General features: G+C 35.1%; 1 protein-coding gene across 2 annotated transcripts in view; it reads left to right on the forward strand.

Annotated features, from left to right (window-relative positions):
• Nucleotides 1–485, forward strand: part of LOC127698328 (N-terminal kinase-like protein) — a 36,985-nt gene extending 36,500 nt beyond the window's left edge. For both annotated transcript variants that reach the window (XM_052201732.1, XM_052201733.1), the window contains exon 20: nucleotides 303–485. In XM_052201732.1, the coding sequence (XP_052057692.1) occupies nucleotides 303–436 (134 nt within the window). In that variant the 3' untranslated portion in view covers nucleotides 437–485. The remainder of the gene's footprint in view (nucleotides 1–302) is intronic.
• Nucleotides 486–12,713: the final 12,228 nt, after the last annotated feature.

Genomic DNA, 12,713 nt, shown 5'->3' on the forward strand with positions numbered 1-12,713 from the left:
TTAGTTTGTCTCAACAAATTTTATAAAACTTATACACAACCTTCCTAGAGTTATGCGTATTTACAAATAGAAAAATTGCTGAATTTTTAGTTTCTGTTCTCTACTTAAGTTAGCCTCAACCAAATGTTATGAGACTTACACACAATGCTTATTACCATAAAACTCAGATCAAGATTAAATTTGGGTAGCGTCACTTTAACCGTTCTTCAGTTATGTCCCTTTATAACTATATGATATGCAAGCAGGGGCATTATCTGTGTGCACATGTGGACACTATCCACATTTATTTTATTTTGTTTCAGATTCAACTAAAAGTGATGTAGGAAATAGGGAAGAAAAAAGGTTGCAACGACAAAAAGAACTTCAACAAAAGAGAGAGGCACGAAAGGCTCGTGGTGGATTGAAACTTGGAGCCAGAAAATTTGCTGCAGACTGAGATTATAGTATTTATGAAGTCATAATGTAATAAATTATTTATGAAATAATGTTTTTAATTTCTTAAAGTAATTTTAACTTTCGCTTGGCCTTGCTTTAGTATATGCATTTTATTAAAGGTGAGGTATAAATAATAAACTACCACTATGAGTTTATTACTTGTTTATATTGTTGTAAAAATAACAAACTGTCTATATTTCCATTACTAGCTTTTGAAATTCACAGGAAGATATGCCAAAAGTACAATTAAGGGCATACAATACTGTTACAGAGGAGGTTAATGACGTTGCTTAAGTAAAATGCTATTTTTCATGACGTTAAACTGTGACATATTTGGAAAAGATTCATTTTTTAACTGATTTTAATCAAAAGCTTGAAAAACAAGTACATGGACCCCTCTTTTTTATGCCCCACGCGGTAGCGTAGGGGGCCTTAAGTTTTACCCTTGTATGTCTGTACGTACGTCCCAAAATTGGTTTCCGTTCTCTAACTTTAGTTTGCCTCAACCAAATGTTATGAAACTTTTACACAATGCTTATTATCACAAAACGCAGATCAAGTTTGAATTTTGGTGGCGTCACTTTTACCGTTCTAGAGTTATGCCCCTTTACATATGGAAAAATTGCTGAAATGTTCGTTTCTGTTCTCTAACTTTAGTTTGCCTCAACCCAATGTTATGGAACTTATGCACAATGCCAATTACTAAAAACACAGATCATGTTGGGAATTTGTTGGCGTCACTTTTACCCTTCTAGAGTTATGCCCCTTTACAAATGGAAAGCTAATTCCTTATTAATGAATTGGTCATGAAAAAAGTCCACTGCTGATCACAAGCTGGCCATGTGTTGTACGTTTGCAATCACATTATCCATCAGCTGTCATTCTACCTTTTATATTTCAATTTTTATTCAATTAATATAAAAAATCTACAGTTAATTCCTACCCTTAACCTACCAAATAGTACAACTGATTGACTTGTAAGAAATAAAAATAAAGCAAATCAGCTGAGAGTCGAGTGATTACGCAAAAACATCCTCAGGCTCAGATGAAAATCATAGTAAAATGATAACTTAAACAGACGCTCAGTTTCCCGTTTGTATAGTTTTGAATGTTAAATCCGAGGATGTTCAGAGTCGCCGTTGTATTTATTTCATTTGATCGTCGACAGTATTTTGGTGGCGTCACTTTTACCGTTCTAGAGTTATGCCCCTTTACAAATGGAAAAATTGCTGAAATTTTCGTTTCCATTCTCTAACTTAAGTTTGCCTCAACTAAATGTTATGAAACCTATAAACAATGCTTATTACCACAAAATCAGATCAAGTACAAATGTGGGTAGCGTCAATTTTACAGTTCTTGAGTTATGTCCCTTTATAACATTATATACAAGCGGGGGCATCATCTGTGTCCCATGGACACATTCCCCATTTATTAAAATGACATTTGGCTTGATTATTTATTAAATTTGGGAAAAATCTGATTATTAAAATGGTAAAGTACAGCAGGCAGAAGCCAACAGTTTCTGTGCAATATCTTATGAACCATTTCACCAATGCTTTTCAAATTTTAATATGTTGTTATTGATTTACAAAATGGAGGTCAAGTTTGATATTGATGATTTTTACGTCTACTGTTCAGGAGTTATTGTCTTTGATAGGTTGGAAAATGTCACTGTATATGGTTTCCATGCAATAAGGTATGAACCGTTTAACCAATGCCTTTCAAATTTTAATATGTTGTTACTGATGGCAAATGGAGGTCAATTTTGAAATTGATAATTTTAATTTTTGCAATTCAGGATTTATGGTCCTTGATAGATTTGAAAATAGGCATAGAACATCCCAGGTCACACAAGCATGAAAGTGCCTTCAAAATGCAGAAAACCAGTTTTGCTGTCAATTTGACAGCTTATTTCTTGTTTTCTCTTCTTATAATGTAGGTTATTTTAAGTACTGATCTGTTACATTGTAGAAATCAAAGAACAAGTTGGGTATTTATCAGTAAAACAGTAACCAAGAAACACATATAACCAAAAAGACACAGTCGCCAATAAAAGGCAGGTGTCCATACAATAAGTCAAGCTCTGAATAGCTGTGAGTCCATGAAATAATTCATGAGAGAAAATACAATCAAAAATCAATTAAGGATGTTCGCTACTCTGTTTCAAAATAACAAGCTATTTAAAAGACTGTTATAAATCGATAGTATATAAATGAACTAAAAAAGCAGAAAAAAATGAAGGTGCTTATTTTCAAGATATAAGCCATTGAAAATTTGGCGGGAAATGATTCTCTCGAGATTTTTCATACATTTAACATTGGCACCTTTTTTCTTTCAAAAGCAATGAAAAAATAACAAGGATTCTATACGATTTTCAAATATGGCTTTTTAAACTATATGTAATAAAGTTATGAAAAGAAAAGTATGGGTTAGTGGGCAAAATTTTTAATGGCACTACATGGATAAAACCAGATATATCTGGCAAAAAATCTAAAACAAAAGGAGTGAACATCCTTAAGTTCTTTTAGTCAATCTTTACTAATGATTACATCATGTTCTGGTTACAAAAGAAATACCTTACTTTGAGAAAGTTCAGTGCTCATAACATGTTTCACCTTGGCATTATTAATGTGTCTTGTCTCATACTAGAAGCATAAACTGTAGTATTTTCCGGTTTTTGCCTTAATTTTCCCGCCTTGAGGAAGTCGAAAATGCAATACTAAGGCATGCTGTTACCAGCACCATTGTCAACAAAGCATTAGTTTGTGATTATGTCAATTTATGGGGAACCACTAGTGGTATGTAAATGATATTTAGTGTGCAGTTGTTTTAGCATAGGCACATCTCATTTCCATGGAGATTTTTTACCACGCCCCTCAGTCATGGTCTATTGTCTTAGAAACTTTTGCTTAGTTTACTTGTATAAGTATGTGATTAGGTTAGTTTAAGGTGAACCTCTAGTGGTAGGTCAATGATATTTGGTATGAAGATGCATTAGCATTGGCACATCTCATATCCATCGAGATTATTTGATTCCTCCTCCTCAGTCATGGTATTTTGACGGTATGTTATGCATAGTTTACATGTTAAAGTTTGTGATTAGATTAGTTTAAGATGAAACACTAATGTAAAGTCGATGATATTTGGGATGTAGTTGTATTAATATTTGTAAGTCTCATTTCCATGGATATTATACAGCCCCTTCCCCTCATCATGGTTCATTGACTTGGAAACTTTTTCATAGTTTATAAGCATTCTCATAACCATCGAGGTTATTATTGCACATTCAGTCATGGTTCATTGACTTTGAATGTTTTGCATAGTATACATGTTTGAATATTACTATTTTAATTTCAACATTTACAAAAAGGCTAGACATATCTCGGTGTCAACAGTTTATTAGTCCCCTACCAACGAAGTCGAATAGGACTTTAGGTTTGCACCTTGTCCATCTGTCTGTCTGTCTGTCTGTCTGTCTGTCCATCCGCCAGTCCGGCAAATCAGTTTATGACACTTTTTTTCTTCGTGCTTGAAGATATTGATTTGATATTTGGTGTTTTGTTTTATCATGACTAGTTACAGATCAAGTTTGAATTTTGTTCCAGTCTGATGGTTTTGTGCAGAGTTATGATCCTTGGACAGAAAATTCATTCAAATAATAAGTTTTCCACACTTTTTTTCGTCATGTTTGAAGATATTGATTTGATAATTGGTATATAGTTTTATCATGACAAGTTACAGATCAAGTTCGAATTTTGTTTTGGTCTGATGATTTTGTGCAGGGTTTTGGTCCTTGGCCTTAGAAAATTCACTAATAATCAGTTTTCCACACTTTTTTCGCCATACTTGAAGACATCGACTTGATATTTGTTATACAGTTTACACCATGACAAGTTATAGATCAAGATAGCATTTTGTTCCAGTACAATGAATTTTTAACCGGTAGGGGATTATGTATTGCCATGCAATACTCTCAGAATGCTTGTTTGCTATTGAACTCATGATCCAGTGACAAAAAGACCAGTGCATATTATCTTTCTTCTGTCTGTCATACAGACCAGGTAAGATTACAGTTAACTGACAGAGACTGCATGTCAACTGGTCAAGTGATTGTTATGACAAACACTGGCCGTACAGACCATGTAAGCTTACAGTTAACTAACAGACTCTGCATGTAAAGTGATTGTTATGAAAAAGACTGGCTGTACAGAGCAGGTAAGGTTACAGTTAATCGACAGATGCTGCATGTCAATTAGTAGTTATAACAAACACTGGCCCTACAGACCAAGTTAGGTTACAGTTAACTGACAGATGCTGCATGTCAAGTGATGCTTATAACAAACGCTGGCCCTAAAGACCAGGTAAGCTTACAGTTACCTGACAGAGGCTGCATGTCAAGTGATTGTTATGACAAAGACTGGCCCTACAGACCAGGTAAGGTTACAGTTAACTAACAGACTGCATGTCAAGTGATTGTTATGAAAAAGACTGGCTGTACAGAGCAGGTAAGGTTACAGTTAATCGACAGATGCTGCATGTCAATTAGTAGTTATAACAAACACTGGCCCTACAGACCAAGTTAGGTTACAGTTAACTGACAGATGCTGCATGTCAAGTGATGCTTATGACAAAGACTGGCCCTACAGACCAGGTAAGGTTACAGTCAACTGACAGACGCTGCGTGTCAAGTGATGTTTATAGAAAACACTGGCTCTACCTACCAAGTAAGCTTACAGTTAACTGACAGACACTGCATGTCAAATGATGTTTATAACAAACACTGGCCCTACAGACCAAGTAAGGTTACAGTTAACTGACAGAAACTGCATGTCAAGTGATTGTTATAACAAACACTCGCCCTACAATCCATGTAAGCTTACAGTTCACTGACAGACGCTGCATGTCAAGTGATTGTTACGACAAACACTGGCTGTATAGACCAGGTAAGGTTACAGTTAACTGACAGATGCTGCATGTCAAGTGATTATTATGACAAACACTCGCCCTACAGACCAGGTAAGATTACAGTTAACTGACGGAGGCTGCATGCTAAGTGATTGTTATGACAAAGACTGGCGATACAGTGACACAACACAATAGTAGTCTCAGCCCTACAGTACAGACCAGGTAAGGTTACTGTTAACTGACAGATTCTGCATGTCAAGTGATGGCAATAACCAACAATCGCCCTACTATGTTGAAATCAGGTAAGCTAAGAGTATTCATTTTAATGACACGTTACTTGGAGTCTAAAAGATTATTTCATAGATTGGGCATTTTTATTCCTTCTCCTTTAGTATTTTCTCTCTTTTCAGATCACTGTTAGGACTGAAAATTTGACAATATTTTACTTGAGTGATTTAATTTATTTCTTTAAGATAAGGGAGAATTAATGACTGCAGAACTGTTTAATGAAGTGAACGAACTTTACTGACTAATGTGCCTGATTTATAGTTTTATACTTGGACTTTCCCATAGCTATTGACAGAATTTTCCGATGATATGATTAAAAAAACAATTGAACTTTATAGTTGAAGGAATGTAACCTCCTGTGGTGCTAACTTATATATGCAGTGACAGAACACATTAATTTATAGAACTTTTGTTTATAGAAGACCAAACCCTGTTCCGGTGAAGCTGTTAATTCTGCAGAATAAGCGAATAGTTTACATTTTATTATTGTCATCTAACTTAATATAAATTTAGGGACTTCCCACACTTTTCAGTTTCTCAGTTGCTTGTAGATGCATTCACATGTTTTGTTTAATATGTTATACACTTGTACCACGGATTGAAAAATAATTACAATTTGTCTGACTTGAATATAGTTTTGGATGTTTTATGAAGCCATAGTATTTAAGGACAATTTTGCGTGTAACATATCTGGTGGCAGCGTACATGGGATTTTTATAATTAGAAAATTTACGATTAATTCTGACAGTCGTACAGTTGTATTCGTTATGATATAAGTACAGTTAGGGCTTATTGTCGTAAAACTTCTGAATGGATAACGTGGAAATAATTAGTGAAGCATCAGGATTACAAGTAGGGGACTCAATAGCTAAGAGTAGACCGAAAAGGACTATCACAGCAAAATTAATCCAACTTACAGAAGATGAAATTCAGCAAGAGTCGGAGGAAGAGGAGATCGTTCCCGCTCCTTAACTGTACCACCAAAACGGTCGCGAAAGAAAGATTCTACAAAGGAAGACATGGAACTGGAACGAGAGAAAATTCAACTAGACAGAGAGAAACTCTCATTTGAAATGGAAAAATTAGCCGTCGAAAAGGAGAAAATTATCCTACAAAGAACTCAACACGAAAGATACATACAAGCAGAAAATGATACACTACCATTTAAAGTTAAACTTCAACCTTTCGACTCAAAACATGATGATGTTATGACATTTTTATCAGAGTTCGATGCAGTAGCGGATCAAGCAAATTGGAATTCCAATTTGAGACTACTTCAACTAAGAACATTACTTAATGGGGATGCGAGACATGTATCATCACAAGCCTCAACTTCTTATGATGAACTTCGAAAAGCTTTGATTGACAGGTACGGGAAACGACCGCATGAATATTTTTTGGATTTAGTTAACATTAGAGAGGAGAACAATGAAACATATAGAGCACTTATGTCCACTGTAAATATCAATTTGAAACGTTGTGTTATGGATAGGGATCCGATTGAGTGTTTACAACATGAGTTCTTCTTTAAAGCATTACCATCCTCACAAGCACCGTGGATCAGACGAAATAAAGGAAAATGATCTATAGTTGAAGCAGCAGAAGATTACATTTCAACTCCAACAAATCAGAAATATAAAGAAAGCCAGAAGAAAACTACATTTAATTCTAATAACAACCACAACAACAATAAATCACAAGAGAAACCCCAAAGGATACTATTCAGTGTTTTAAATGTAAACAGTGGGGACATTATGCAAATAAATGCAATGGAAAAATTAATTTAGCATCAAGCTTCGCAAATATAAATGATGGATTTGTACACATTCCTGGAAAAGTGAATCAACAGGAAATATCGTTTGTAAAAGATACTGGTGCATCAATGACTTTATTGCGTGAGAATTTAGTTGATCCTAGTTGTATCTTGACTTGACAGAAAACAACCTTGTACACAGCTATTGGTCAGCCTTTTGAAGCAAAACTGGCTGTTGTTAACCTGAATACACCGTATTATAAAGTACAATGTCAGGTGGGACTAGTGCCTGATCTAATGGCAGATGCTTTGCTGGGCATAGACGTCATCAATCGAAAATGTATTAATGTAGTTACAAGAGCTCAGTCCGTGAAAGACAGAATGGAGGAGGAAGTATCCGCCAAGTTAATGGACGAATGTGGAGTTGTCCCTCAGGAGTGGTTTGTTGAGGAACCCGAGGATACACAGAAAATATAACAGAAGATTTACACGAGGTAAATGAGGCGAGAGAGGAACTCCCATTAGCATGGTTAATGCAGAAATTTTGTCAAGACTTCAGAAGGAGGATCCTTCACTTAGAAACTGGCGTGAACAGGCGTATAAAACTCCAGAGTGTGTAGAAAATATTTCCAAAGGATTTTATTGGGAGAAAGATATTTTACACCGGAAATGGTCGTCAACCGATAACAATAAGGTATGGCATCAGGTCGTTTTACCTGCATGCCTACGTTATTCAGTAAGTAAATTAGTGCATGATCAACCGTTAGCTTGTCATTTAGGGGTGTAGAAAACAAAGGAGTGGATTCTGAAAGCGTTTTATTGGCCGGGTATCTTCATAAATGTAAGCGAACATTGCATGTCTTGTGACACATGTCAGAAAGTTGCCAAAAGAAGTAAAATAAAAGCACCTATGGTACCTACACCTCTCATCAGGGAGCCGTTCAGTAAAATATCAATGGATATTGTTGGACCGTTAAACAGAACAAAACGGGGACATCGTTTTATCCTTACTATTGTTGATGCAACCCGATACCCAGAAGCGTTCGCATTGAAAAGTTGTGAAGCTGAAAATGTAGCCAACTGTTTGATTGAACTTTTCAGCAGGGTAGGTATTCCAAATACTATCTTGACGGATCAAGGATCTAACTTCACAAGTGACCTTTTGAAACAACTGTATGAATTCTTGAAGGTAAGAGGAATAACAACATCTCCTTATCACCCAGATGCAAATGGAAAAACTGAGCGTTTTAATGGAACATTGAAGTCCATGTTGAAGAAACTTTGTGTCGAAAAGGAAGTTGACTGGGACATTTTATTACCTTATGTACTCTTTGCATAGGGAGGTACCCCATGAAGAGACAGATTTTGCTTCATTTGAACTTTTGTATGGTTGGCCTGTGCGCGCGCCTACTGAAATTTTGAAGGATTATATAACTGGAGAGAGATCAGTCAATAAATCTGTCATTGAACATGTTGTTAATATTCGGGAGAAACTTGCGGAGATGACAAGCTTGGTAAAGAGCAATTTATAACATTGCAAACAAACAACTAAAATTATGGTATGATAGATCAGCTGTGCAGAGAAGTTTTAGTACAGGGGATGAAGTACTCATCTTACTTCCTTCAGATACCAAGAAAATGGCAGCACAGTGGAAAGGTCCGTTCCGTGTTGTGGAGCGTGTTAATGATGTCAACTACAAAGTTAATGTTGGTGGACGTAGAGGCATCGTTCATATCATATCAACCTTTTTGAAGAAGTATACTCGTGCAGTTATGCATATTACAAATTACCGAGAAGACACTCATATTAAGCTAGAACAGGTATTTCCTAATGATAACAATGAGACACTGCAGGATATAACCTTAAATCAGCAGTTGAGGAATAAAGAGAAGTCACAATTGAGAGAATTGTGCCAGAAGTATGAAGATGTTTTCACAACTGTACCAGGAAGATGTTCATTAGCAACACACAGTATTCGCACTATAAATGAAACACCGATTTCTCAAAAGACCGTATCGTATTCTGATTGCAAAACAAGAGGCAGTTAAGCGACAGCTAGATGACATGCTTCAGCAGGGAATCATTAAACCACCAAAGAGCGCGTGGAGTGCGCCTATCATCTTAGTGACTAAGCCAGACAATTCAATCAGAATATGCATTGATTATAGAAAACTTAATGATATAAGTTTGTCAGACAATTATCCGATTCCTCGTATCAGCGATGTATTTGAGAAGATTGGGCAAGCAAAATATCTGAGTTAGTTTGACTTATCGAATGGCTGTTATCAGATCCCGCTATCTGAAGACACCAAAGTAAAATCAGCATTTGTGACACCATATGGTCTATATGATAAGATACGATATTTTATTTTCCAAATTAGGTCCCCAGGGGGGCATACACATAAAACAAATATAATCGTTACAACATACAGTATTTTAAATGACATTCATATAATACACCAAAAATATTGATATAAAGTCATACAGGCTATTGTATGTTAAAATAAAAAAGTATTTAAGAGTTGCTACTCCAGAGATGTGGCAAACGTTCTTCTCGCTTGATTTTATAATATTTTTGCTGGAAATGTATAAATATAATTGATTGTTTAGCTGCAACAGGTACCAATGGACGATGCTTTAGGATTGTGAGCTTAAGAGCTCTAACAAGCCTCCTCATATCTGATGCAGAGAAACAAACGTAAATGTAACAAAAGTTCAAGTTTATTTACAGCAAGTTAAATATACGGCAGTAATAGGTATTGAGAATAGTGTAGGTTTCCCTACTGCAACAGACACCAAGGGGCGGTGCTCAAAGAGCTGTGTTATTTACACAGTCCTCCTCGTGTCTGAAGCAGAGAAGAAAGCAACATAATTAACAATTTTTAGAAATAAATTTACCAGCAACAGTGAGAATTGACTTATCTTCTGTGTTCATAAGCCATATCAGCTTATCTCTTGAGTTAAGAGTTAAAAAATTGGGGCAACTTTTAGTTATTTTTTGAAATAGATGAATGCGGTCATCATTGAATTTAACACATTGGAATAGAAAATGATATTCATCCTCCACATCTCCGGAGTAACAACGAGTACAAGTTCTGGCATTTAGGAGAGTAACCTGATACCGGACTTAATTCTTAAGTGGTGTGATGATATTCTGAGCTTTTTTAAGCTTCGTCTCTGTATATAATTCTCCATAATGGAAAGATACTTTTCTCTTCCAAAATTTGATTTAAATGTAACATAAGTTCTACTTTATCAGTTCAGTGTGCCATAAGTCTATATTAAAAAATATGATTTAAATTTTTTTTTCATATTAGCTTTGAAGCTATTAATTTTTGGTAATGACAAAGATGTATGAATTCGAAGTAATGCCGTTTGGAATGAAGACATCACCAGCAACCTTTGTGCGCCTCGTGGACCGTGTTATGGATGGATACAGTAATGCCGTAGCCTATTTTGATGATATAATAATCTTCAGCGATACATGGAATGAACATCTGGATCATATCAGAAATGTACTTGATAAAATATAACAAGCAGGATTAACCGTGCGTCCGACGAAGTGCAAACTTGGAGAAAGTGAAATTGTGTGTCTCGGACACATCATTGGCTCTGGAAAGACAAGACCAGACCCCAAGAAGATTATAGAAATGAAAGAATTTCCATTACCATTGACAAACAAGGATTTACGATCATTTCTAGGACTAACAGGATACTATAGACCATACATAAGAAACTATGCCAAGATAACACCACCTCTTACTGACTTTCTTAAAAACGATAAAACAAACTTCTAAACTGGGATGAAAATGAAACACATGCGTTCAAAATGTTGAAAGACTATTTAACCACATCACCTGTTTTGGCAAATCCTGATTTCGAAAAACATTTTATACTTCAAACTGATGCAAGTAACACCGCAGTGGCGGAGCCGTACTAAGTCAGGAACTTCAGGATGGTGAACATCCAGTTGCTTTCTTAAGTAAGAAATTGTTACCGAGAGAACAAAACTATTCAACTATTGAGAAGGAACTATTAGCTATTGTCTGGGTCATTGGATCGTTATCATATTATTTGGATGGACGTAAATTTACGATTGAAACAGATCACAATACGTTAGTTTGGTTAAACAAAATGAAGGATCGCAATCAGAGACCAAGTTGGTCATTAGTCTTACAGCCATATACGTTCGAAATAAAATACAGAAAAGGCAAATAAATTGCAAATGCCGATTGATTGTCAAGGATTTCGGTTTAACTATGATGTTGGGATTTACACGTCATACATATTCTTATATTATTCAGAGCGGAATAATTTTGAAAGGAAAAATTTCAATATTAGTGTTTATGTTTTCAAAGTGAAATATTATAATGTCTGTTATATCGAATTATGTGTACTTTAAGTGTGAAAATCAAAGTCAATAATTTTTGAAAATTAAGCAATAATTATGAAAAATTATTCATAATGGAGTTAAATAGAAAAAAAAAGTCAGTGCAAATTGTGTAATTTGAAATGAGAAAATGTTTCAGTGGATTTAATATTAATCTATCAAATTTCAATTTTAGTGTATTTTTATAATGAACTGGTTAAATTTATTTTAACTTTAGAAAATTATGTTTTAACTTGTGTGGGAAGGTGTTAGGACTGAAAATTTGACAATATTTTACTTTAGTGATTTAATTTATTTCTTTAAGATAAGGGAAAATAATGACTTCAGAACTGTTTAATGAAGTGAACGAACTTTACTGACTAATGTGTCTGATTTATAGTTTTATACTTGGACTTTCCCATAGCCATTTACAGAACTTTCCGGTGATATAATTAGAAAAACAATTGAACTTTATAGTTGACGGTGGTACTAACTTATATATGCAGTGACAGAACACATTAATTTATAGAACTTTTATTTATAAAAGACCAAACCCTGTTCCGGTGAAGCTCTTAATTCTGCAGAATAAGCGAATAGTTTACATTTTATTATTGTCATCTAACTTATTTAAATTTAGGGACTTCCCACACTTTTCGGTTTTCTCAGTTGCTTGTAGATACATTCACATGTTTTGGCTTATTATGCCCCAGCCGTAGCGGGGGTGGCATTAAGTTTTTCCCTTGTCAGTCCGTACATATGTACGTACGTACGTACGTCCCAAAGTTGGTTTCCGTTCTCTAACTTTAGTTTGCCTCAACCAAATGTTATGAAACTTATACAAAATGCTTATTACCACAAAACACAGATCAAGTTTGAAGTTTGGTGGCGTCACTTTAACCGTTTAAGAGTTATATCCCTTTACAAATTTACAAATTACTTAATTTTTCATTTCCGTTCTCTAA

Source organism: Mytilus californianus, unplaced genomic scaffold (assembly GCF_021869535.1).
Source record: "Mytilus californianus isolate M0D057914Y unplaced genomic scaffold, xbMytCali1.0.p SCAF_4, whole genome shotgun sequence".
Taxonomy (NCBI): domain Eukaryota; kingdom Metazoa; phylum Mollusca; class Bivalvia; order Mytilida; family Mytilidae; genus Mytilus; species Mytilus californianus.